General features: G+C 49.2%; 1 protein-coding gene across 2 annotated transcripts in view; it reads left to right on the forward strand.

Annotated features, from left to right (window-relative positions):
• The first annotated feature begins 2,935 nt into the window (after window positions 1-2,935).
• The window catches only part of GORAB (golgin, RAB6 interacting), a 140,853-nt gene continuing 121,228 nt past the window's right edge, over window positions 2,936-22,560 (forward strand). Inside the window, exons 1-2 of one of the 2 annotated variants that reach the window (XM_078686913.1) lie at window positions 2,967-3,088; window positions 22,127-22,285. In XM_078686913.1, the coding sequence (XP_078543039.1) occupies window positions 22,258-22,285 (28 nt within the window). In that variant the 5' untranslated portion in view covers window positions 2,967-3,088; window positions 22,127-22,257. Of the gene's footprint in view, window positions 3,089-22,126; window positions 22,286-22,560 lie in introns of both variants that reach the window. The other variant, XM_078686906.1, reaches the window with a different exon arrangement.

The following is a 22,560-nucleotide window of genomic DNA, read 5'->3' on the forward strand; positions in this document are numbered from 1 at the left end:
CCAAGTACCACAAGCATATCTTCCTTGAGAAAGCAGCGCACTTCAAAACCCTCCTTGACTCCGCCAAAAATAGACCCAAAAAACTATTCGATCTCATCAAGACTCCGAGCTGCTCTCCCCCATCCTCCGAGGTGGAGGATTCTACTAAAAGAGCAGCGGATTTCGCTATTTTCTTCGATGAAAAAGTGAAATCACTTGTGGATCAGGTCGCTCATCCTACACCTCCTGAGGAGCGCAAATCCTTAGCCATTTGGCAGAGCTTTGACCCCATATCTGAAGATGCCCTTCTCAAGTGCATACGCGAAACAAAGCCCTCCAACCATTCTCTTGACCCTATCCCCAGTGCCATTGCCTTGGACTTCTATACCCATTCCCTTTCCTATTGGACCACTCTGATCAACCTCTCCCTCTGGCAAGGCTCCCTTCCTGTCACCTTCAAAACTGGGCAGGTCACCCCTCTGCTTAAAAAGCCCACTGCTGATGCGAAGGACCTCAACAACTTCCGCCCCATCGATAACCTTCCCTTCCTTGCGAAGATCACAGAAAGATGTGTAGCAAAACAACTCTCTCGTCATATCAAGGACAATGGTCTTCTTGACAATTGTCAGTCTGGCTTCATGCAAAACTGCAGCACTGAAACAGCCCTACTGCAAGTGGTTGATGGCGCGCTGAGGATACTCGATTCGGGGGGGGTCCTGTCTTCTAATTCTCCTTGACCTTTCTGCAGCCTTTGACACTGTCAATCACAACACCCTCCTCAATATCCTTCAACAGAGAATGGGCATGGAGGGCACTGTGCTTAAATGGTTTGCATCCTTCCTCTCTGACAGATCCCAAATGATCAAAATAGCGAACAGTCTTTCTTCTCCTGTGGCGGTAGGTCAGGGTGTTCCTCAAGGCTCTATACATGCACCCACATTGTTCAATCTCTACTTAGAACCACTGGGAAACCTCCTAAGCAAATCCGGGATTCACTATCATCTCTATGCAGACGACACTCAACTCTACCTCAAGGTTGCCTCCACTCAATATCTCTCCTTCCTAAGCTCTACTCTGGACTCCATCCAAAACTGGATGTCAACTCATCAACTGATTCTGAATCCCTCCAAAACTGAATTCCTCCTCTTCTCCTCCTCACTCTCTCCCCCCCCGGTTCAATCATGGATGGATCAGATGAATCTACTAAACAATAAACCCATCATTGTCGACAGCGCAAAATCCCTTGGAGTCATTCTAGACAAAAAACTCAATCTAACTCCCCACATCAATTCTATTGCAAAATCTGCTCGTTACCAACTGCGCCTTCTTTGGGGAATCCAACGCTTCTTCCCGGAGCAGGACCTTATAACCCTGGTGCAATCGCTGGTCCTCTCCAGACTAGACTACTGCAATTCTCTTCTTACTGGCCTCCCCAAATCTCACCTGTCCCCACTTAAGTCTGTTTTCCATTCAGCAGCTCGCTTCATTTATTGGGCCAAAAGAAGCGATCACATCACACCGATGTTATCCACCCTCCGCTGGCTTCCCTTCGAGGCTAGAGCTATCTACAAGACCGCTTGCATCACCCACAAAGCCTTGCACTCCTCCTCTCCTCACTACCTGGCGAATAAACTGAAACTCTCTGGAGGCTCTAGACCTTCACGCAATGCGGAGAATCTTCTACTTGAACCTCCCACTTTCAAGAAGGAGAGAACATTGGCCCAATCCTTTTCAGGCAACGCAGTGAGAATCTGGAACTCCCTTCCGCCTCAGCTCCAGACCACCGCCTCCTCCCAGGCCTTCAAAAGGGACCTCAAAGTTCTCCTCCTCCAGAGACACCTCCATGCACGTCCTCTTGTTATTTGGAGAAACACTTCCCACTACTGATAATTTCCACGACCATGGAAGTGCCTTCCCAGGGTATTCCTGGGGTTGGAGTGTCTACCACTTTGGAGTATTTTCCATGTACTTGTGTTTGGTGCCCTTGTGTAACATGCACACACCACTTTGCCCTTGTAACACACGGTTTGCTACCTCTCACATGTTTTTACCTTTGATACTGGCACAAGTGTCACCTTTGCCTACATAACGCTTGTTCTTGTGCCTGAGTGTCTAGCACCTTTTGCAGTATTATACCTCAAATGATACTTTGTTTTCTCTTGTAACTGCACACTTGTCACTTTTTCCTCCTGTGCACTTTTTACTACCTCATGTATTTTTGGCTGCTCACAATTTTTACTACCTCATGTATTTTGTTTGCTCACAATTGTCACTATTACCTTTACTACCTCATGTATTTTTGGTTGCTCACAATTTTTACTACCTCATGTATTTTGTTTGCTCACAAATGTCACTATTACCTTATGTAACGTAACGTATGCTTTTGTAATCTGTTCTTTTGTAATGTTTCTCATTATGTTTCATTTCTGTTCCTTTTGTGAAGCGCTCTGACACCTTCGGGTAAAGTCCGCGCTATATAAAAATGCATAAATAAATAAATAAATAAGTATGAGATCATCATCAACACCGTCGCATCGGCGAGCCCCCTCGACGTGGCAGTGGGTGGGATTACACAAATTCAGATTCGTGGCTTGCTTTACTGGAGAAGCTAACCCCGCAGCCATTTTGAAACAGAGCTTGATCTTACATTTTTAGGCAGAGCAGCGATAATCTTCAAATCAAATGCTTCTTTACCTTAAGAAAGAGTATTAGCGATCTAATTTTGAAACTGACCTACTTTGACTAAAAAAATAAATAAACGTGCTCAAATTTAAAACATACTAAATCACGTTCTTTTCTGTACGCATTCCATTATAAACTAGAACGCTACAGCTTCTCTATCAGGCTAATAAATAAATACGGTTTTTTTCAACATGTGAACGACAGCTGCTGCACACCAAATCTTGTCAACACTAGCCACCGTGTCGAAACGAAGTTTGTGAAAAGAATGTATGACTTCCGTATCTTCTTCCGCATTCTTTTCCGTTTTTGTCGTTTAGGTCTGGCTGTTTAGTCCTTTTGCTGCTGCTGTGTTCTTGTTGCTTTTCAGCCATGGCAGGCTGGGCCGGCTTTTCAGAGGAGGAGCTGAGAAAAATGAAGCACCAAAAAGGTATGTTTTTTACTTCTGTATTAGTCCTTTGTGGTGTAAGTGTCACTTCTGTATTTAGTTATCTAAAGTCATTTTAAGAGTCACACGTATTCGTTGCGTTCTTATGCTTATTGTGCCGGCCAATTCCAGTGGGGTGACTGTAAACGCCAATGAGTTAAATCTCGCAGAGTGGCTGCGTTTTGTTTTAATTACAAATGTAGACCAGGATCTGTTTCTGTCTGTATACATTTAAGTGGCGCATAAAGCAACACGTTATAGTTGTCAAGTGGCCTCAAGTTACCCGTGACACCGTCATTCAGTTTTGGCATTCTCCCCGCCCCCTAGCAAGATTAATTCTGGGTCTTGCAGTACACATTTCACAGTGTGTTGCCCTCGTTTCACACTCGTGCACCATACATCTAATTGAAGGCGGCAGTTCTATTCTGGGACCGATTAGTACTAGTTTACAGAAGAGCTGGCACACTTCGATTTAATATAGGAACACATTACTCCTGGACATAGAAATCCGAGTGTATTACGTTTTAGTGGTGAGTCCAGAAAACTCATCCGTCGTGTATTAAGCAGAAGTGAACAATGTGCACTGTTTTGAGCAGTCACTCGAAGTGAACGGAACCACTTGGAAAAGCTGGCTGACCCACTGCACCAAGCTTGTAGTGTCCTGCTGGACACGGTCTAGTTGTTTTAGAGGATGTAACCCACACTCTACACCCACCCACCACTGGTGTCACGAGTCACGTGACCCAGTTAATAAAGGGGGCCGGGCGCTCGTGCTCGAGGCCAGTTTAGTAACCAACCACCCTGTATCCGTGTCTCTGTGAGCGCCGTAATGCGGGCCTAGGGCCCAACACCACATTGGCGACGAGGGCGGACGCTAGCCACGCGTAGCGCAGCTGGAAAATAAAACCCCGAAAAGAAGGAGGGAAGTGCCCATGCGAAGGGCACCCTCCTGGGGAAGCGGCGCCGGCCGCCGAGCGGCCTGCAGGGCGTATGCCGAGCTCCGGGCCTGCCTGCAGACAAGAAGGTGACCGGGAGCCTACCCCACACTTTCTGAGCCAAGCCTGCACAGCCCCTGTGTGGAGCGAAGAGGATCGGACCAACCGGAGCCCACCCGCGTCGGCCGCGACTGACCCCACCTGCCTGGGGCGAAGAGAGAGCCGTGCGGAGCCCACTGGCATCGGCTGCCACCGAGCCGGAACTGAAGGCCCCCACAGACGCGGCGACCTCCGCGGAGCCCACCCGCGTGGAGGAAGAAGGCCAGCAAGCCGGAGGTGAGCCTGGGGGGCCGCGCAAGCATGAAGCGACCCCCCCTAATGTGAAAGCCGAAAGCGGAGCCCACCCGCAACGGTGATACCAGAGACAATGGCGGCCGCCAGTCAGTGCCGCCGAGAACACTGAGCGGAGCCTACCCGCTATAGACCTTAAAAGGTTGCCCCAACAGTGCGAGTGGCGCGGACTACCGTCCCTTTTTAAAGGGAGACTCGAGGAGCCCACCCGCGGCCTACCTGCAGCGTCTCCTGGCCCCGCCGCGCAGCATGTGTGGAGTGAGGCTGCGGCGGCGGGAAGAAGAAACTCTAAAGGAGAACAATGCCCGCAGCGTGTGAAGAGCTGCCGGGCGCTTGAATAAATGAAGCGGAGCCCACCCGCGAGTGTTCACACCCCCAAGCACTGGACACGCTACATTGCCGAAGGGAGGAAAGGCTCCAGCAGCACCGACTCTCCTCCCCGCCTCGCAGCGTGAGGAAAGTGAGACTGCGGCGGCGGGGTGCAAAAGCACAGAAACCGGCATCCGGCCTGTCGCCGATCCAAAAGTGAACAGTGCCCCATTGCAGCCCCTACCTCTCCCCTGCGCAGACAGCGAGGGGTAAAGTGCACCAAATGATAGTGAGCACATAGCGCTGCCCACCCGCAGCAACACAAGTTTTTCTCCACCCCCGCAGCACATAGACTGAGAAGCTGCTGCGGGCAGAAGTAATGAGCAAAGAACCACGGGCGGAGTGACACAAACCCCCCCCCCCTCTCATTAAACAAGCAAACGGAGACTCACCGCAACAGAGCAGGAGAGTTTACAGTGACGTCTGACTGCATGCGTGTCTCTGGCAGAAACCAACGGAGAGAAATTCTGCCCACAAGTGCAGGCATCTCTGTCCCAGTGAAGCCCTCAACCGTTGTGGGCCAATCTGCAGCAAACCCGGGCCCACGCCGAAATAGAGGATACACTGCCATCTAATGGCCACAATACAATAGTGCAGCCCATGACTGGAAAACAACAAGCGCTGGCAGAGAAAGGAACAAAACACTGGGGCACAGTGGACACTGCCAAGCAGGACAGACTGCCAAAGAATAAAAGTGGATGCACAGCTGTGCACAAAGTAAACAGATGCACAAAGTACCTGCGCAACAACACAAGGAGAATCTATCCAAGCGCAAGGGCACAGCCACGCCAGCACCACAGGGAACACACAGTACCGCCAGACTGGCAGAGGAACGCCACATAGCGACAAGGAAGCCCAACCAAAGATGCGACACAGCACGGCGCAGGAACACGCAAGGAGTGAAGGAACTCAACCTAACGCAAGCCTGCAGCAACGCAGACTGAGGACTGCAACTACCACGGTCACTGCACAGTGACGTAAAGCATCACAGACAGTTTGAGAAATCTAAGGACACCGCAACACTGTGCAGCGACGCACCAGGAACGCAAGAAACACGCCCGGATGGCGCCAAGTCACCATCCAGCCCTTAAGGACAAAGAAGGACGGTGCACGAACCCGCCAGAAATGTGAGGAACGCGCCATGAGTGCAGTTAACTCCACACAGGACCTTCAGCAGAACGCACAGCAAAATGCACCCAAGGAATCAAAAGCGACAACGCCAGCGTAAGTCACAGGAGCGGTGGCGCAACCCTCCGGACCCAGCGAAGCACATGAAGAGCGCAGACAAAAGCGCGCCAACGCAGAAGCACTGCAACGGACTCGAGTGACGATCCCAGGGATCACGGACGGCACGGAGACTCAAGACCGTGCAAAGCCAGAAGCGCGCAGGAGGACGCGCCTGTGAACCTGACTGCGCAGTCAGCACCCAGGAAACCTCTCCACATAGAAACACTACTGAACGCAGGTCGGAGAGCACACACATCTCCACCGCCACAGCGAAGCCCTACAGTAGGCCGAAGACCACCCACTGTGCCCTCCCTCACCCTGCCTGAAGACGGAGTCGGCCACGACCCAAGATCGGCAAGAGCGGAGTCACACACCCCACGTGGCAGGCCGCCACAGCACCGTGTGCTCCAACGAACAGTGACACAAGACCAGACGTCACGTCGCCCAGCAAACAAGGAGCACCCCACAAAGTGACTAGCCCAGCCAAGCACGCCAGAGCAAAAGCAGAAGCCGGCGCCACGACAGCGCCGCCTCGAGGTCCAGACGCAATGCCCTCGAAGAAGAGTGACAGCTCTGTCACCCCGAAGACCGGATAAGCACAGGTGGGCTGAACAAGCCAACAAAGGGAGAAGACCGAAGACTCGCAGCCAGCCAAGAAGCACACCCTGACACACCAGACAGCCACCAAGGTGGACCGACGGCCCAGGATACAGCCCCACGGATGAACCAAACATAAGCCGCAGCAAGCGCAGTCCACGTCTCATCCCAACGCTTCCCCAGGCGACCGTCCATCCCCGAGCGTCGGCAGTCGGAGTCAGTCGGCATCCCTGCTCCCGAACGCATATGCCAAGGGCGAAGATCAGCACTGAGCGGCCGCCCTCTCACCGCCTCAAGATGGAGTCGGCAGTGGCCCCACAACAGGCAAGAGAGGAACCGTACACTCTAAGTGTCAAGCCGCCACCTAAGGTCAACCTCAACAAAGCGGAGGCACATGGCTACCAAATCTCTCCGGACATCCAACACTCCCAGCAAGTCACCAACACCTATCATCCAGAGTCTCTACATGGCTGGCAACCACCATCACCCCAGCCACCTGCGCCAATCAACACCACTGCCAGAGACCGGCAGTGTGGACTGGCAAGAGGTTCAAGAGGTTCGAGTAAGACGTGGTCCGCGACCAAGGAACCAACGAACTTCGACACCCTCACGAACCAGAAGTATAACCATTAACAGGAGAAGGTCGCAGCGACTGGTCCAGTCACAGAGTGGAAATGAAGACAGTGTCCTAGAGCCAGGACAAGACCAGAAAGAAACGGGCGGAGTGCACGCCACTCGGAGAAACCTGGTCAGGAAGACAAGAGCAGCAAGATGGACGGACCGCGCCGCGAAAATGAAAACGGAATAGAAGGGCACGACGCCATGAAGGAAAGAGAAGAAAGGAGTCATGTGGCACGACGCCATAAAGAACAACAACATCCGTAAAGGTGAGGTGAGGTGTGACAAGTCTACACACCCACCAGAAGAAGAGGTGACATGCACCACAACACCGCGTACAGTGACCCACATGTCCAGGAGAACATTGATGGCACTAGAAACAGAACAGGCATCTATTTACGAGTTCCCCGAAAAACCCGTCGACTGCAGGAATGAACAGGCTGGACCATTGGCAACACCCACCTTTGGGATTGAGCGGAAGCCTGGATGCGGAGAGCGCTCAGACGTCCGGCAGAAGGAAAACTGACCACTCCACACCAGCCCGTGGATATCCAAGGGGCAAAGGCCTCAGGGACACCGGTGGCAGGGGGTCCCGAAACGAGAGATGGATCCGTCGCCGTCTACCCTGCACGTCCCAGGAAGAAGAGGAACTTGTGCGCAAAGGAAAGAGTCAACAACCACCCTCCAGGCGGAGCTACGGATGCATGGTAGTAATCTCATCGCCTCCTCCATTCACACCGGCTTGTGGAGTTGGAGCAACGCTGCAGAGAATACCCTGCCCAGCGGAAACCTGAAGAAGAGGGCCTCCGGGACATCTCGTGGCAGGAGAACACCCGCGAGAGAGGCGTCCCAGTGAGAAGGATGCCTATCAAACACTCACTCCTTTGCAATGTGAAGCCAAGCTGCCTACAGTGAAGAAACCCGATGGACTAGTAAAAGACAACCTCCATCAAGTCTCCCATCTGGTCATCCTGTTCGGTGTCGCCCCAAAAGCGAGATCTCAATGGACTGAATAACACACCGCCATGGCGCAAGGCCAGAAGAGCACGCCCACCGAGAACCAGGACGCCGAGCCCAAGAGAACGAACATTTCAGCTGAAAGTTTCCACCGTCGTCATCTAGCAAGCAGCTGAGGAGACTCCTTCTAAAGTTATGAGATTGCATATTTTTGTATTTTTCCTCCCACAGGTTCGGAATTTATTTTGTCTCAACTTTTATTAAAGTTGGGGAGGAATGTAGTGTCCTGCTGGACACGGTCTAGTTGTTTTAGAGGATGTAACCCACACTCTACACCCACCCACCACTGGTGTCACGAGTCACGTGACCCAGTTAATAAAGGGGGCCGGGCGCTCGTGCTCGAGGCCAGTTTAGTAACCAACCACCCTGTATCCGTGTCTCTGTGAGCGCCGTAATGCGGGCCTAGGGCCCAACACCACAAAGCTGTATACTCTGGTGGTCGGAAGCAAAATGTGTATATCAATTCAAGAAACCCGTGGAGGAAATCTGCTGATCAAACACCCCTTTTTGTATAAATATTATGTGAGGTGTGTTGGCAAAACGATGGTCTGACTACACCGCTAAAGCTGTCTCAAAGGCCAGACCTAACAAAAGAAGAAAAAAAAAAACAGCTCTTAATTTTAGTAAAATCTTTTTAAATCACTCGTACTCAATGTGTTATGTACCATATAAAAGCAGCATATTGACTATAACTGGCCTTGCCTAAAACCTCCATTGCAACTTTAAGAATATCTTACTGGGTGGTTTCATTGCTGCAGTAAACAGGATCAGCACACCACAACATTGCCATATAAATAGCCAGGGAGATGCAAAGGTGTCACGTGTTCATAGGGGAGAGATGTTAGGTAGACCACTGTCCAGCAGGCTGGTGTTGAATTTTACATTCTCCTACTCTGAATTCACCTCCGGTAAAAAAAGGCAATGCATTACCAAAAATCATATAATCATGCAATACTTATCAATGCTTTCCATTATTGTCCTGAGACAAACCAAATGAGGGATGTCTGAACTTTAAATCTGCAAAAATTAGACTGCCTCCCCTTTGTTCCTCTCTCTCATAGCCTCCATTCAATAGGCCCTTGTGAAAAAGCAATAATTGAAAGCAGCAGTATTTGTTAGTCCACTTTTAAAACCATTTTGCATAAAACACAGTCATGGGCCATTTAACAGGCTAAACATATGTCATCTAAGCATCACATTTAGATAAAGCCTTCACTCCGCATCACAGTGCCAGAACAGTGCACATTAGACCACTCCTGTCACCATTATACATGCAAAATGCATCCAAGGAAAATAGTTGGCCAAGAAGTTGCCATGTCAATGGCCCACTCAGATAAATCATTATCCTCTCTTAACCTTAGAAAACCATTAAGCAATAGACAACTCTTGACAACATCTTAAGCAAGTGGCTCCAAGCCATCTAGCTGGCTAACATTTGCCACCTCAACTGCACATCTACATCAAGCTATTGTCGAAGCTCACTCTTCGCCAACATATAGCATACAACCATTGCCCTTCAGTTGTGCAACAAGGCTTCAAGATGTATAGCTAGCTCAGCATTTGCCATTGCAACGATACACGCAACCCATCATCAAATAGCATCAGATACTTCTAAATGGCTAAGCTGCAAAATGTCACAACTAACCAGAAGCAAAGCCACTTGAGGCGAACAAACGGCAACATTAAATGGCGCACACACATTAATTCACATAATTACAGTATTCATAACAAAATCTAGCAGCTCACTTCCATTTACAAAGTACAATTACAAACATAAAATGTTAAGACTTCTCAAAACGTTATCACTTTCACCTAACCTAAAACAACAAGCCCAGGGAAAATCACTTTCCCCAACCTTCTTTTTATTTGAAATTTTTTAATCCAACACTGCTAGATCCATACCAGCAAGAGTCTTTCACAACGAATGGAAATCTAGGAATAACTTTCCCAACATTTACGGTGGAAGATGAATTACATAATAAATAAAATAGCGATGCAAGTTAGAGGAACTACTAATCTTCACCCTGCCAGTTCAAAAACATTGCTATATGGAAGGAATAACGGGCGCTCCCCATTAAGTTACACAAAAACGATATTTGTGGAATGGCCTCTTAAATGTACTAGTAGGTTTTCATGGCTTGCTGTTTATCACTGTTATTTCATTTAAGTGCAAGGAGCACGCCCCTCTGGCAGATAAGCTTCTGGTACTAGGGTCCTGCAGAGGTAGAATGTGAGCACCCGCAGGGGAAGGCTCTGCATCAATAGGTAGAGAGGACCGCCCGTTGCAAAAATGTTTACAGTGTAGCCCCCTGCCGAGCTCCACGCCCCGGTCCAAGTTTTATAGAGCTTCTCATAGACCACCGTTCATTTAATGTGTGTCCATGTGCCTACCGGCAAGCAGTCACTCTCAATAAGCACCAGCACCCGCCCCCTTACCGCTCACCTGGGCCGGTATCCTGCAACACTCGCTCCAGCTCCGGGAAGGTGAATTCGGGCAGCTCCAGGAATGAGCAGACCACCGCGAAATCCGACAAGGAGCCCGGGCAGGTGTCTTCCTCCAAGGTCGCCTGCGTCTCCGCCTGCGTCTCCGCCATCTTGGACCTGCAGGGGAAGGAGGGGGGCAACCAGGCTCGAGCCTCCGGAGGAGCCCGCAGCGAACCCACAATGCACCGAAAGAGGCAGCAGAAGCAGCCCAGGTTGCAGTGACGCTCCTCCCCGACTATCCTCTCGCTCCCCCCCGCCCCCTTTCCCCGGGAGCGTTCTAGTCTGGCCTTGTGTGACACGAAAAGACAGTTACTGAAGTTAAACATCGCTCTTCAAACTGTCGCGCGGCCGTACGCGCAGAGATGGGTCCTTGAACGTTCGCCTTCCAGTTAACCTCATTTCTGTTTCTATTAAGTGGGTGTGTGGTTTTAAAAGGCACAAGAAACTTAAATCACAATTGGCCAGTTAGGAGAGGGCTGTGTTAAAACGTGTTACACGGAAACCCAAGTCATTTTAGTATAATAGCGGCACCGCGCATTACTTTGAAAATTTAGCATTTTAAAAGTAATGCGGGGGTGCCGCGATCATACTAAAAAAATAAAAGAAATGACTCTTCACAGCCCCGTCCCTTTCAGACTCGGTGCCCCGACTTCCTGCTGGGGTTAAAGGTTCCTTATCTTCTTTATGGCGCCATCTGGTCCCATAAAGAAGATAAGAAAGCTTTTACCTAAGCAGTGAGTCAAGTAACCCAGTCTGAAAAGGACAGGGCTTAGCGAGAAAGGAACGTCACTAGGACCTCCTCTCCAATGACTGGTCCCCGTTTAGGAGGCCATCCAATGAAGAAGAGGGGCGGGGCTTAACCTCGCTAGTGAAACTCTCCCTACATCATTAAATCTCACCAGCTCGACTGCGCATGTGAGCAGTCTTTCGCAGGCTGAGACCTAAAAACCACGGCTCTCCAAAAACTGCGTCTAATCGCTCACATTGTCTAACCATTGGCAGTCATCTTGCACATCGTTTTCACATGCTCCAATGGCTCACATTCACACTAGTATGTTGACAACCATTCCCTAACAGAATATTTTAAGGGTATGACAGTGGCTGAAAGCAGATGCCTGTTGGACTTTTCAATTTCCTTACAGTAAACATTCTACGTGGCGCTCTACATCTCACCCAAGGGGAGCTAAGGGCTTACTAGTTGTGTGCCGCCCTCTTGCTGCCTTAACAGTGGATTGTTTGGTACAGCATCTCTTCTCTGATCACTGTACCACGCCAGGGCAAAAAGAATGACCGAGAATTTCGGGGAATCTGCTTTCCCTGGTTGCTCGGTTAAGGTTTATTGCCTAAGTACCCAGCCATAGGTTCCCCTAGGATCCGGTCCTTCCTGTTGGGTGCAGGCCTTTATAGAACAAGGTACCTAATGTAATGAAGTGTATTACGTCTGTGTCACCCATGTCCGAATTGGCATAGTAGAGTCTTAAAGAAACTGCCCTGTGGCTCGTGCTTACACAGGGCATTCCTCTTACTTCGAAGACCAGGTCTTGACTCCACTGTAACTGGAAAAGTTTAGGCACTCATACAAACCAATGCATGTAACGTTTGCCAGTCAGACATCAGTAGCTCTCTATCACTCACCCAGACTTTTGTTCCTTTTCTGGCACTTTAAATATTCTTCCTACTAGAAGGAGCTGAAGTCCACTCCCCCCAACCCCCATAATACCCTTGTGAAATCCCTATCCAGTGAACAGTCTGAGGTGGAAGATGTGTTTAGAGCTAAGCATTTGTTTCAGGTAAAAGATTAACATTATTAGCCACCCTCTGTTACTATATGTCTAACAGTTTATCCCTAAGCATTAACAGATAGATCTATTTTGATGTAGCAATGGAAATTTCCAGACCGTGTATACAGAGCAATAATAAGGCATTTATTAGTAAGTTGTGAAAGCTCATCGTGGCACAGATGATAACACTAACAAGAGAAAAAAATTATTCCCAGCATAGATTCAACATTGAAACACAGCTGCATGCCAGAGAACACACTATGGGCATCCTCCTTAATAATTCTCACAGCACAGGAAAGTCGAGGTCTGCAAATACTATTTTACGATTTCTAGTGGTAACTCTGATATGTGCTCGTGCACTGTAGTGACATGGGCATGTGAATTAAACAAGATGAAGTTGGCCAGGTTTCTTAAATATGGCCTAGATGTAAACATTCCCTCCTCTCGGCACTTTCTGTCCACCATTAAATGTCATTTAATTGTCGTACCTCCTTTCAATCTTCAAATTCCTCAGCTTTCTCCTAATTTGTTTCTCCTAACCTTCCGTCATACCCCTTGGAGTGCCTGGAGCCCCTTCCTAATTCCAAGCTCATCAACACAGACTTGATAACAACTTGGTCATCTAAGGTCAATAAGGCATTTGGTAGTACCACCTTTCCTCTCGGGTCGACCCATGCTCCCACTTCATTGCGTCTGCAACCCTTCTTCACCCATTCAGCCTTTTCCTCTTCTACATTCTGTATGTTCCTGATTTCTCCCTAACAGTGTGCTATCAGGTCGAGGATTCTCAATGCCACATATAAAGTGCCTTGCCTCACAGGGGCATTTGATGCATGAGAACGAGCCACAGCATCTGCAAAATGATTGCCCCTTGAAATCTCATCTGACCGCCCCCGATGTGCTGCACACTCCACAAGAGCTATTTTGTTCAGCATTTGTAGAGCTCTCAACAAATCAAACTCTGGGGCTATTACATGTTGGTATACCAGAAGAAGTCATGAGTCGTTTCTGTGACCATAAATGGCTGAAATTGTTCACCACTCTGAAAGCATAACGTGAATCCGTAAAAATGTCTACATCAACATTTTTGACCCGAGAGCAGGGCCCTTATGAGAGCTGTCAGTTTAGCTGGCTGTACAGATCGTACATTTGCTAAAGAAGAAGATGCAACAACCTTTTCATTTATACAAACATCATATGCAGCTCTTAAAATTCTAGCATTGTTCCTCAAACAGGAGACATCTACAAATAACACGTAGTCACAATTTATATAGGGCTCACCATTGATGCCTGGTTGGGACTTGGTACCCTGTTCCCTAATTTGATTACAGTTGTGGTTTTCTTTTTTCCTCACCCACTGAGAGGGCAAAGGCAATAGGATAAAAGCATTCAGAATAGCACATCCTTTAACCCCTTGCATGCGGCCGCGATTCTGCGCCTGTGCGGCAAAATCGCAAGTGGGCGGGTTCATGACTGCCCCCAGCCGTCATCAGCACACGAGCGCCGTAGTGCATGACGGCTGGGGGCCGTCATCAGCATGCAAGGGGTTAATAGATAAAGTAGGGGTGGGCAGCAATATTACTTTACAGTGAGTAGGCCAGGCATCTGTCAAGTGCTGGGATTTACATCAGGTGAGCAACATTTCAAATAAATTGGGCACATACAATGTCAGGGTGTGTACCAACATAATATTGTCAGACTGTTCAATCACCACTAGGGAAGCTGCAAGGCTTGTTGTTACTCTGGAAGGCTTACCAAAACATGATCCAATACAGCTGGAAAAAAAACAACTGGATATTGTTGATCACTATGACGTTGTCACACTATCAATCAATCAATCAATCAAGTCATTTATAGAGCGCACTACTCACCCGTAGGGTCTCAAGGCGCTGGTGTGGGGGGGGTGCCGTTACTGCTCGAACAGCCAGGTCTTGAGCTTCTTCCTGAAGGAGAGGTGATCTTGGGTCAGGCGCAGGTCGGTCGGGAGTGAGTTCCAGGTCTTGGCGGCCAGGTAGGAGAAGGATCTTCCTCCTGTAGTCGCTCTTCGGATGCGGGGGACGGCGGCGAGGGCGTGGCTGGTTGATCTGAGGAGGCGCGTGGGAGTGTAGAAGTTGATCCGGTTGTTGAGGTAGCTCGGGCCTTGGTCGTGTAGGGCTTTGTGCGCGTGGGTGAGGAGACGGAAGGTGATTCTCTTGTTGACCGGGAGCCAGTGCAGATCTCTCAGGTGTCCGGAGATGTGGCTGCGTCGGGGGATGTCGAGGATGAGTCTGGCCGAGGCGTTCTGGATCCGCTGGAGTCTCTTCTGGAGCTTGGCGGTGGTTCCGGCGTAGAGGGCGTTGCCGTAGTCCAGTCGGCTGGTGACGAGGGCCTGGGTGACCGTCTTCCTCGTCTCGGTGGGGATCCACCGGAAGATCTTTCGTAGCATGCGTAGGATGTTGAAGCAGGACGAGGAGACGGCGTTTACTTGTCTGGTCATGGAGAGGGAGGAGTCCAGGATGAAGCCCAGGTTGCGTGCGTGGTCCGTTGGTTTGGGTGCGGTGCCCAGGGCGGGGGGCCACCAGGAGTCGTCCCAGGCGGAGGGCGAGGAGCCCAGGATGAGGACCTCCGTCTTGTCCGAGTTCAGTTTCAGGCGGCTGGTCGTCATCCATTCGGCTACATCTCTCATCCCTTCGTGCAGGTTGGCTCTGGCGGTGGTGGGGTCGTTGGTCAGGGAGAGGATCAGCTGGGTGTCGTCGGCGTAGGAGATTATGTTGAGGTTGTGTTGGCGTGCGATGGCCGCGAGGGGGCTCATGTAGACGTTGAAGAGGGTGGGGCTCAGCGAGGATCCTTGAGGGACGCCGCAGATGACTTTGGTGGCCTCTGACTTGTACGGTGGTAGGCGGACTCTCTGTGTTCTTCCGTCGAGGAAGGAGGTGATCCATTCCAGTGCCTTGTCCTGGATTCCGATGTTGCCGAGGCGCTGTACTAGGGTGCGGTGGCAGACAGTGTCGAAAGCCGCGGAGAGGTCCAGGAGGATGAGGGCCGCTGTTTCTCCGTTGTCCATCAGAGTTCGTATGTCGTCGGTGGCAGCGATGAGGGCGGTCTCGGTGCTGTGGTTCGCTCGGAAGCCAGACTGTGAGGGGTCGAGGGATCCATTCGTCTCGAGGAAGGCGGCCAGCTGTTTGTTGACGGTCTTCTCGATGACTTTGGCCGGGAACGGGAGGAGCGAGATGGGACGGTAGTTCTTGAGGTCGGTGGGGTCTGCTGTGGGTTTCTTGAGAAGAGCGCTGAGTTCGGCGTGCTTCCAGCTCTCAGGGAAGGTGGCAGTGTCGAAGGAGGTGTTGATGATGTCCCGCAGGTGGGGTGCGATGACAGCGTCGGCCTTGTTGAAGACGTGGTGAGGGCAGGGGTCAGTCGGAGATCCGGAGTGGATGGAGTTCATCGTGCGGATGGTGTCTTCGGTGCTGATCGGAGTCCAGGTGCGGAGGGTGGTGGTGGGTGGCGTTGTTGCGGTTGTGGCTTGCGTTGGTTGGTTGCTGAAGCTGTTGTGTATGTCCGCGATCTTGTTGTGGAAGTAGGAGGCGAGGGAGTTGCAGAGGTCTTGCGACGGGGTGATGTCATTGTTTCCGGCGTTGGGGTTGGAGAGCTCTTTCACGATGTTGAAGAGTTCCTTGCAGTTGTGTGCGTTGTTGTCCAGCCGGTCCTTGTATGTATTTTTCTTGGTGGCGCGGATCAGTTGGTGGTGTTTCCGGGTGGCGTGCTTGAGGGTGGTCATGTTGTCCGTAGTTGGTTCCCTTCTCCAGACTTTCTCGAGGGCTCGACAGTTCTTCTTGGAGCTCTTGAGTTCGTCGGTGAACCATGGTGTTTTTCTGCTGCAGGGTCCGCTGGCTACAGATAATGAGCATCCTTTCCTTTCTGTATGATATAAGAACAATAAATAGTTAGGTTTTCTTATGGCTGAGGAAAAACACAGAGCATATTTGAATTCCAAGAATGCTTTCTGGCACTCATCTGGCAAGGGGTTGGATACACCTTTACGAGTCAATCTCTGTATAGGTTGTGCAATGAGATAAAAACTAGATCTCTACTTCCTACCATTCCAAGAAAACCCCTTACTTCTCTTTGGGTACGGGGTAGTGGCATCTGAAGAACAGTTGATATCCTCTCTGGAGCACCCTCCGTTATCTTTTCTCTAATTTCTGTCCCAAATGAATCACTTTCTTCTGAAAATATTTCCCGAGAGGGAGAAATCATGCCCTTCCCGGGCCAAATAGCCCATCTATGCTGTAATCTCCAATTTTCACGGGTAGTGGAATCTTTCCACTTCCCTGGCAGGGGAAACGACTCACACATATTCAGTTTATTTGATCAGTACAGACCCATGTGTAAACCAGAATACCATTAAATCTGAAAGCAAATCTATATTCACTGTCCTCATGCACAGGTGTGGGAAAAAATGGCAAAGATAAATAACCGTAAACCAGTCTGCTGTAACAGGCTTCTGGGGAAATATCAAAGGATGTAAGGGGAAACATGGGAACCACAATATCATTAATAGCTTTTAAATCTTGAATCATTGTCCAAGAAACGCACTCCCCTTTCGAGTCAGACTGAGGGGGTGTTGCAGGGACTTGCTTCTATCCTTTTAATAATGCTCTACAGCAGCAGGTCTTGTGTCACTGGCTGAACCCCTTATCCCGCTTCCTGAGACCGCTTATATCGGGGAAATCAGGGCAACCTCGATCTCTTTTTCAATTTCTCTCGGACTGACTGGGCACTCTGCATCTTTCCTGTCTATCTCCCTTCACTGGTCAAAGCCCCACTTGTACAGTAGTTCACAAATCTTTGGAAGCTCACATGACTCGAAAGAGGTTTCTCACTTTCAGTAGAGATGTCGCTTTAAAATGCTCATCGGAGTCTATTTGAACAAACACACCTTCAGGGGTACAATACGGTTCAATTTCATTGGAGATCTCTTTCCCAGCAGATTTACAGGGCTGCTATGACAGATCAAAAATTCATGTTGTTATGCAATGGAATATACAGTTAAAGGGATGGGGAGGAAACTGGTTGGTTAATGGCAGAATTTGAAATACCGACTGCTTGCACTATTTTTCTTTAGAGGAGTGACAGGGGATTAAGAAACTCCAGTATCAACTGGGAAGTTCACAAGGGGCCTTATTACAGATAGTTTCCAGGGGGCGCAGTGGGCGTTGGCGCCCACTTTGCTCGCCCCTTGGGGCCCTTTGGTGTTATAGAAGGGGACGTAAACGGTTACGCGTCCCCTTCTATAATACCGATAGGGCTGGCGCACTTAAATTGCCAGCTCTATCAACAGAGGGTGTGCCCTCATTTGCATAGGGGAGTACCCTATGCAAATGAGGGAATTCCTTTGACTGCACCCGTGCCATATTGCATAGTCAAAGAAGCCTTCAGGCGGTGCACTGACAGTGTCCAATTTAAAAGGTGGCGCACTATCAGTGTGCCTCTTACACAGCCCTCTGCAGGGGGTCCCATGGACATCCCCTTGCAGGCAGGTGCAGTCACTGACTGCACCCGTCTACAAGGGGATCTTTAAACCCCTATGAAGGTGCAGGCTGGTGCCGCCTGCACTGTGAAAGCATGGAGCGACTGCTCTGTGTTGTCACATGAATGTGCTGCCCCAATGACAGTGCGAGTTTGCAGCTGTCCTGGGGGCAAAGCAAACACCATAATTAGGTGCATTATTACTGTTTGCGCCCGGCGCAAACAGAGATAATGTGTAAGTCTGCCCCACAAAGTATCACTTTACCTTCTGTGTACATGAGGGCATCCATGGTCTTCTTGAAGCATAGGAGCCTGCACGCATTCTGCTCCTCGCAGGCAGCCCTATTGTGCATGGGTAGGGCTAGTCGGAATCAGTGTAATTTGTGGCAAAATGGGGAAATGGCATCACTCAATACAGACGTCGACTGGTTCAGAGGCATCATGGTTGAGGGTAGGATTTGGCAGATAAAACTAAGGTGACAGCACAATTGACAGAGCAGGAACAGTTGGTTGGGCCGGGACAATTAATATCCCAGAAGGAGTGGGTTAAACAAGCGATACTCCCAGCACCCCACCTTTTCCTACTTCAGGACACTCATTCTTCCTGTGTCAGCTGTTTTCACTTAAAGCAAGCATTTTGTTAATTTTCCATGTCACACCACCCCTTCCCTTTTCTCTGAACCCTCAACACCTCACAGCCCTTCTCAATAGGCCATGTACACCCGCCGTTTGCAGATCAGGGGACACTGTTGGAAAAATTTGGTTTACACCTTCATCAATCCATCTTTATCTTTCTTTCGTTTTCAAACAAGATATTCATTACAGTAGTGTCCATGTGCTAACCTTTCTTCAGTTGTCTTAGCTTGCAATCACATCAGACTGTTGTAGTTGGTTACAAATATAGTCCATAGCCCCAATCCAAATGATGGTGATACTAGTTTTGGCATCCCGTGCTTGGTAGCAGCTTCTTTTCCACTATACTGTTTGTACACCTCTAGCAATCTCTCATAATACGCATCTACACTTTCATCTTTGGCTTGTGTGATCTACATAGTCTCACACCGAGGTATGCGTTGTGCTGATAACTTTTCCTTCAAGTACCTCATTACCTCCTAGTACTCACCCATCGCCACTGGTGAAGGCTCATAGTTTGGAGCTACCCGTGTATGCTCCGCCTCTGGCAATCTTACTGCTACCTTACAAGCATCCTACAGATCCTTAGTTACAACAATGCACAATAAAGCATCTAAATTCACCCACAACAGTTTTGACAATTTTACTATTCTTTCTACTTCAGTGTACCACTTCTCATGACCTTCCTGCAGATTCTGAAGTCCATAGTGAAGAGACTTAAATTCTCATACTTGGTTGCTATTGCCTAATCGTCAGGTCCCTTCGTCCTGTAATATTCTCTTGTTTCCTTATCCTTTCTGAGAAATCCTCAAACAAGCGCTTTCAACATCATTACATTTTCTTTCTTTAATTCCACTTCATCCGGATGCAATTTATTTGACATACATATCCTTTTCCTCTGCAGATCCTCTCCTACTTCATCTGCCAAGCTATCGGCTTGATGATATGCTGCCCTTGCTCGACCACATGTTTATACTATCTTTTTAGGTCTCGCCTTTTCCCATTCCGCAGGAATGGAAAAGGAGAGAATTCTAGTCGTCAAAGTACTCGTCAAACTATGGCTTTTTCTGTGCGGTTTTCTTCGAGTTCACGTGAATCACGTGACCAAACAAGCACGCGCATCAGCCTCCCTCCCTCCCTCCTAATTGCATTTTCTCACGGCCGCCACCACATCAAAGGGCTTCTCCCAGCGTGCGCTCTGCGGCTTTTCCTCCCCTAATTATTCATGGCTGGCCGGCCGTACTTTCAGTTTCCCGGCCGCTCTTGTTTGGTTTTTAATGGGGGGGGGGGTTGCCTCTTTATCCATCGCCACTCCACCGCGCTCCATGTTGCTCCGCCACTCCCTCAGTGTTGTGCTTGCCCTTGTGTGCTTCACCTCCCACGCATTGATTTTTTCCCTGTGTGCTTCTACCCGTTCCGCGTTGCTCTCTTTCTCCTGTGTGCTTCTGTTCTCACGTGCTCCACGTTGCTCTCTCTCGCCCTGCTTGTCCAGCCGCCATCCTCTATGATCTTTCCCGCACCAGTACTTTTTATTGTATTTTCTCTACAGCCCGCACTCCTCTTTCCCCTAGCGGATTCTAGAACGTGAGTTGCGGCTTCCTACAACTATCATTCCCAACATGCGCTGTTCATTCACTGCCCTTCTGCCTTTTTCCATTCACTGTTCCACTCAGTGTTCCCATATTCAATTTTCAAGCACCCGCCTCCCTTGTTCCGACCCCCCCATGTACCAGTGTGATGTATTCCTATAGGTTCTGTATCGATCCCCCTATTCCTGACCCTATTCTGGTTAACAAACTAACAAGTTAACTAGCAGCCATCCCATGAGGCAGAAAACCCCCATGATGCAGGAACCGTTATCTGATAAAGCCACACTACGGCACAGGAACGTGTTATCTGATTAGGTCATAACGCTTGCCATCTAATTAGACAAGCGATATTCCTCCAGCCCCTGATAAGGCATACGGAGTTCTCAAAACAAATCAAACCTATGACAACCTGGGAAAAACACTGCGGCCATTGTTTTGATTTCACCGAGAACTTCAGCAAAAGAATGTGCTAACGACCTGGTCGTATGACATCCTTATTGACGTATCTATGTCCATCCTTACGTCAATCTCGGCACCTTAAAGGTATAAATATTACCGATATTGCCCTATGCAAACACACGCGGTGGTGACGAGATCGGAGCAGCCAGACTTGCCGAAGCCCAGAGCAGAGCAGACCCCGCTGGCGCAGCCCCGCCTTCCTGAAGCGCTGAGAACGAGAAGCTGTCTATTCTCCTGCCGAGAAATCCAGCTCCGGCGCTTCCGGGTAGCCCTCGCAGGCAGCCTGGAATATCGAGGCCAGAGACGAGAGATACCATCCCTCATCCATCCTAGATTCCAGGTACAGAACTGAATAACCCCTCACAGAGAATTCTTTAGTCAGTCACTTGGCAAAACAAACTTAACTTAAACTGTAACCTTCTATTCCCGCCCACGCATTAGACTTAGGTCAGGTACACAGGGTAGGCGTAGTTAGAAACACCAGTTGAGTACGATTAGTCAAATGTATATGTGTATGTAGTATATCTTATTCATTTTAAACCTTCATATGGCTTAGAAACCATATCAATGTTTTTACAGTATTATTTTATACTTCTGCTTTTAATGTATGCACTTTACTTAACCATAAGTATTGCAATAATATCGATCCATTTCTCTTGTATGAGAAAAGAGACTGATCAATAAATAACATCTTTTATTGAACACACCCGTCTCTTCCTTTTCTCTACAATCTGATGAGACTAAGAATGCACGTACTGACTGAGTAAAATAAATTGCCTTTTGTTCACACGACTCTCGAGATACACTCTTGATTAGGGGAGAGCAAAGTTGTCATGTTCTATGGTTGTCAGAAACTAAATCCCTTCTTGTCTATCCAGGGAGGTTCAACTCCTCCTTGCCTATTCGAGAAAGTTTCTAGTGAACTCTGAGCTAGCTGGCAAACCCAACACTTTAAGTCTAATATCGACAGTAGTAGACCTAGTTAACGTCTGGTCTAGGCCTATACTATTGAAGGTATTATTCCAATGCGCAGAGCCTATTGGGATAATAGGAACTACACTACACCAGTATGCCATTGCTTGGCCGGCGGCGGTATAGACGAACAGCATGCATTCTGGCCCCTCGTGTCTCCATTAGCCCGTAGGCCCCCTAGCGCACGGGCGGAGTGCCCCACACAGGTCGCCAGCACACGGCACCCGCAGGCCACCACCCTTTCTTTGTATTATTACCATGTAAGATTGCCACACGCCACTAGTGCAGGTGCACGTCACCGCTTATGGGTGACTAGGCTCCTTTCTCCCCTGTGCCATTGTTTCACTTTTCAATATCTGGCGACATGGTGCCAATGTCAATCCAGGTTTGCCGCCTTAGCTGCCATGTTTGCCCACTAGCACTGCACGCATCGCAGAGAGGTGCTTACCTTAGGCTTCCATCTTTCACGTCAAGCTTGTATTTACGGGCTCTCATTTTCTTCAGGTCTCTCTGCACCAGCACTTATCAAGATGCCCTATTCACCCTTGCCAGCCGTTACTTTGAGTGCCACTGATTGATTCCTTTTCCACGCACCAGGGGAGGCCCAGGCTGGGCCTACTGCACTCACGTCCTCAATGCACGATCCATCTTACATCTGCATTGGTATGTACCCCTCTGTTTTATTTACTACACCAGGGCCATGCGTGGTCTGTCATTATGCCTGTTCCGCCTCAGAAGCACCACGGAGTTCTGTATCCAATTGTATATGACAAGCGCATATGGGGTCCCGTAGGCAATCGGCTGTACATATCCTCTGTAGCCATTTGTATGTCATTACATCACTCCGCACCACCACAGCATCAATCTGCGCATCCATTCAACAACAACTGGTTCAAATATGTTCTCTCAATGTTTCAAGCTTTATTACAAATGTCACA

Source organism: Lissotriton helveticus, chromosome 1_1, assembly GCF_964261635.1.
Source record: "Lissotriton helveticus chromosome 1_1, aLisHel1.1, whole genome shotgun sequence".
Classification (NCBI taxonomy): Eukaryota; Metazoa; Chordata; class Amphibia; order Caudata; family Salamandridae; genus Lissotriton; species Lissotriton helveticus.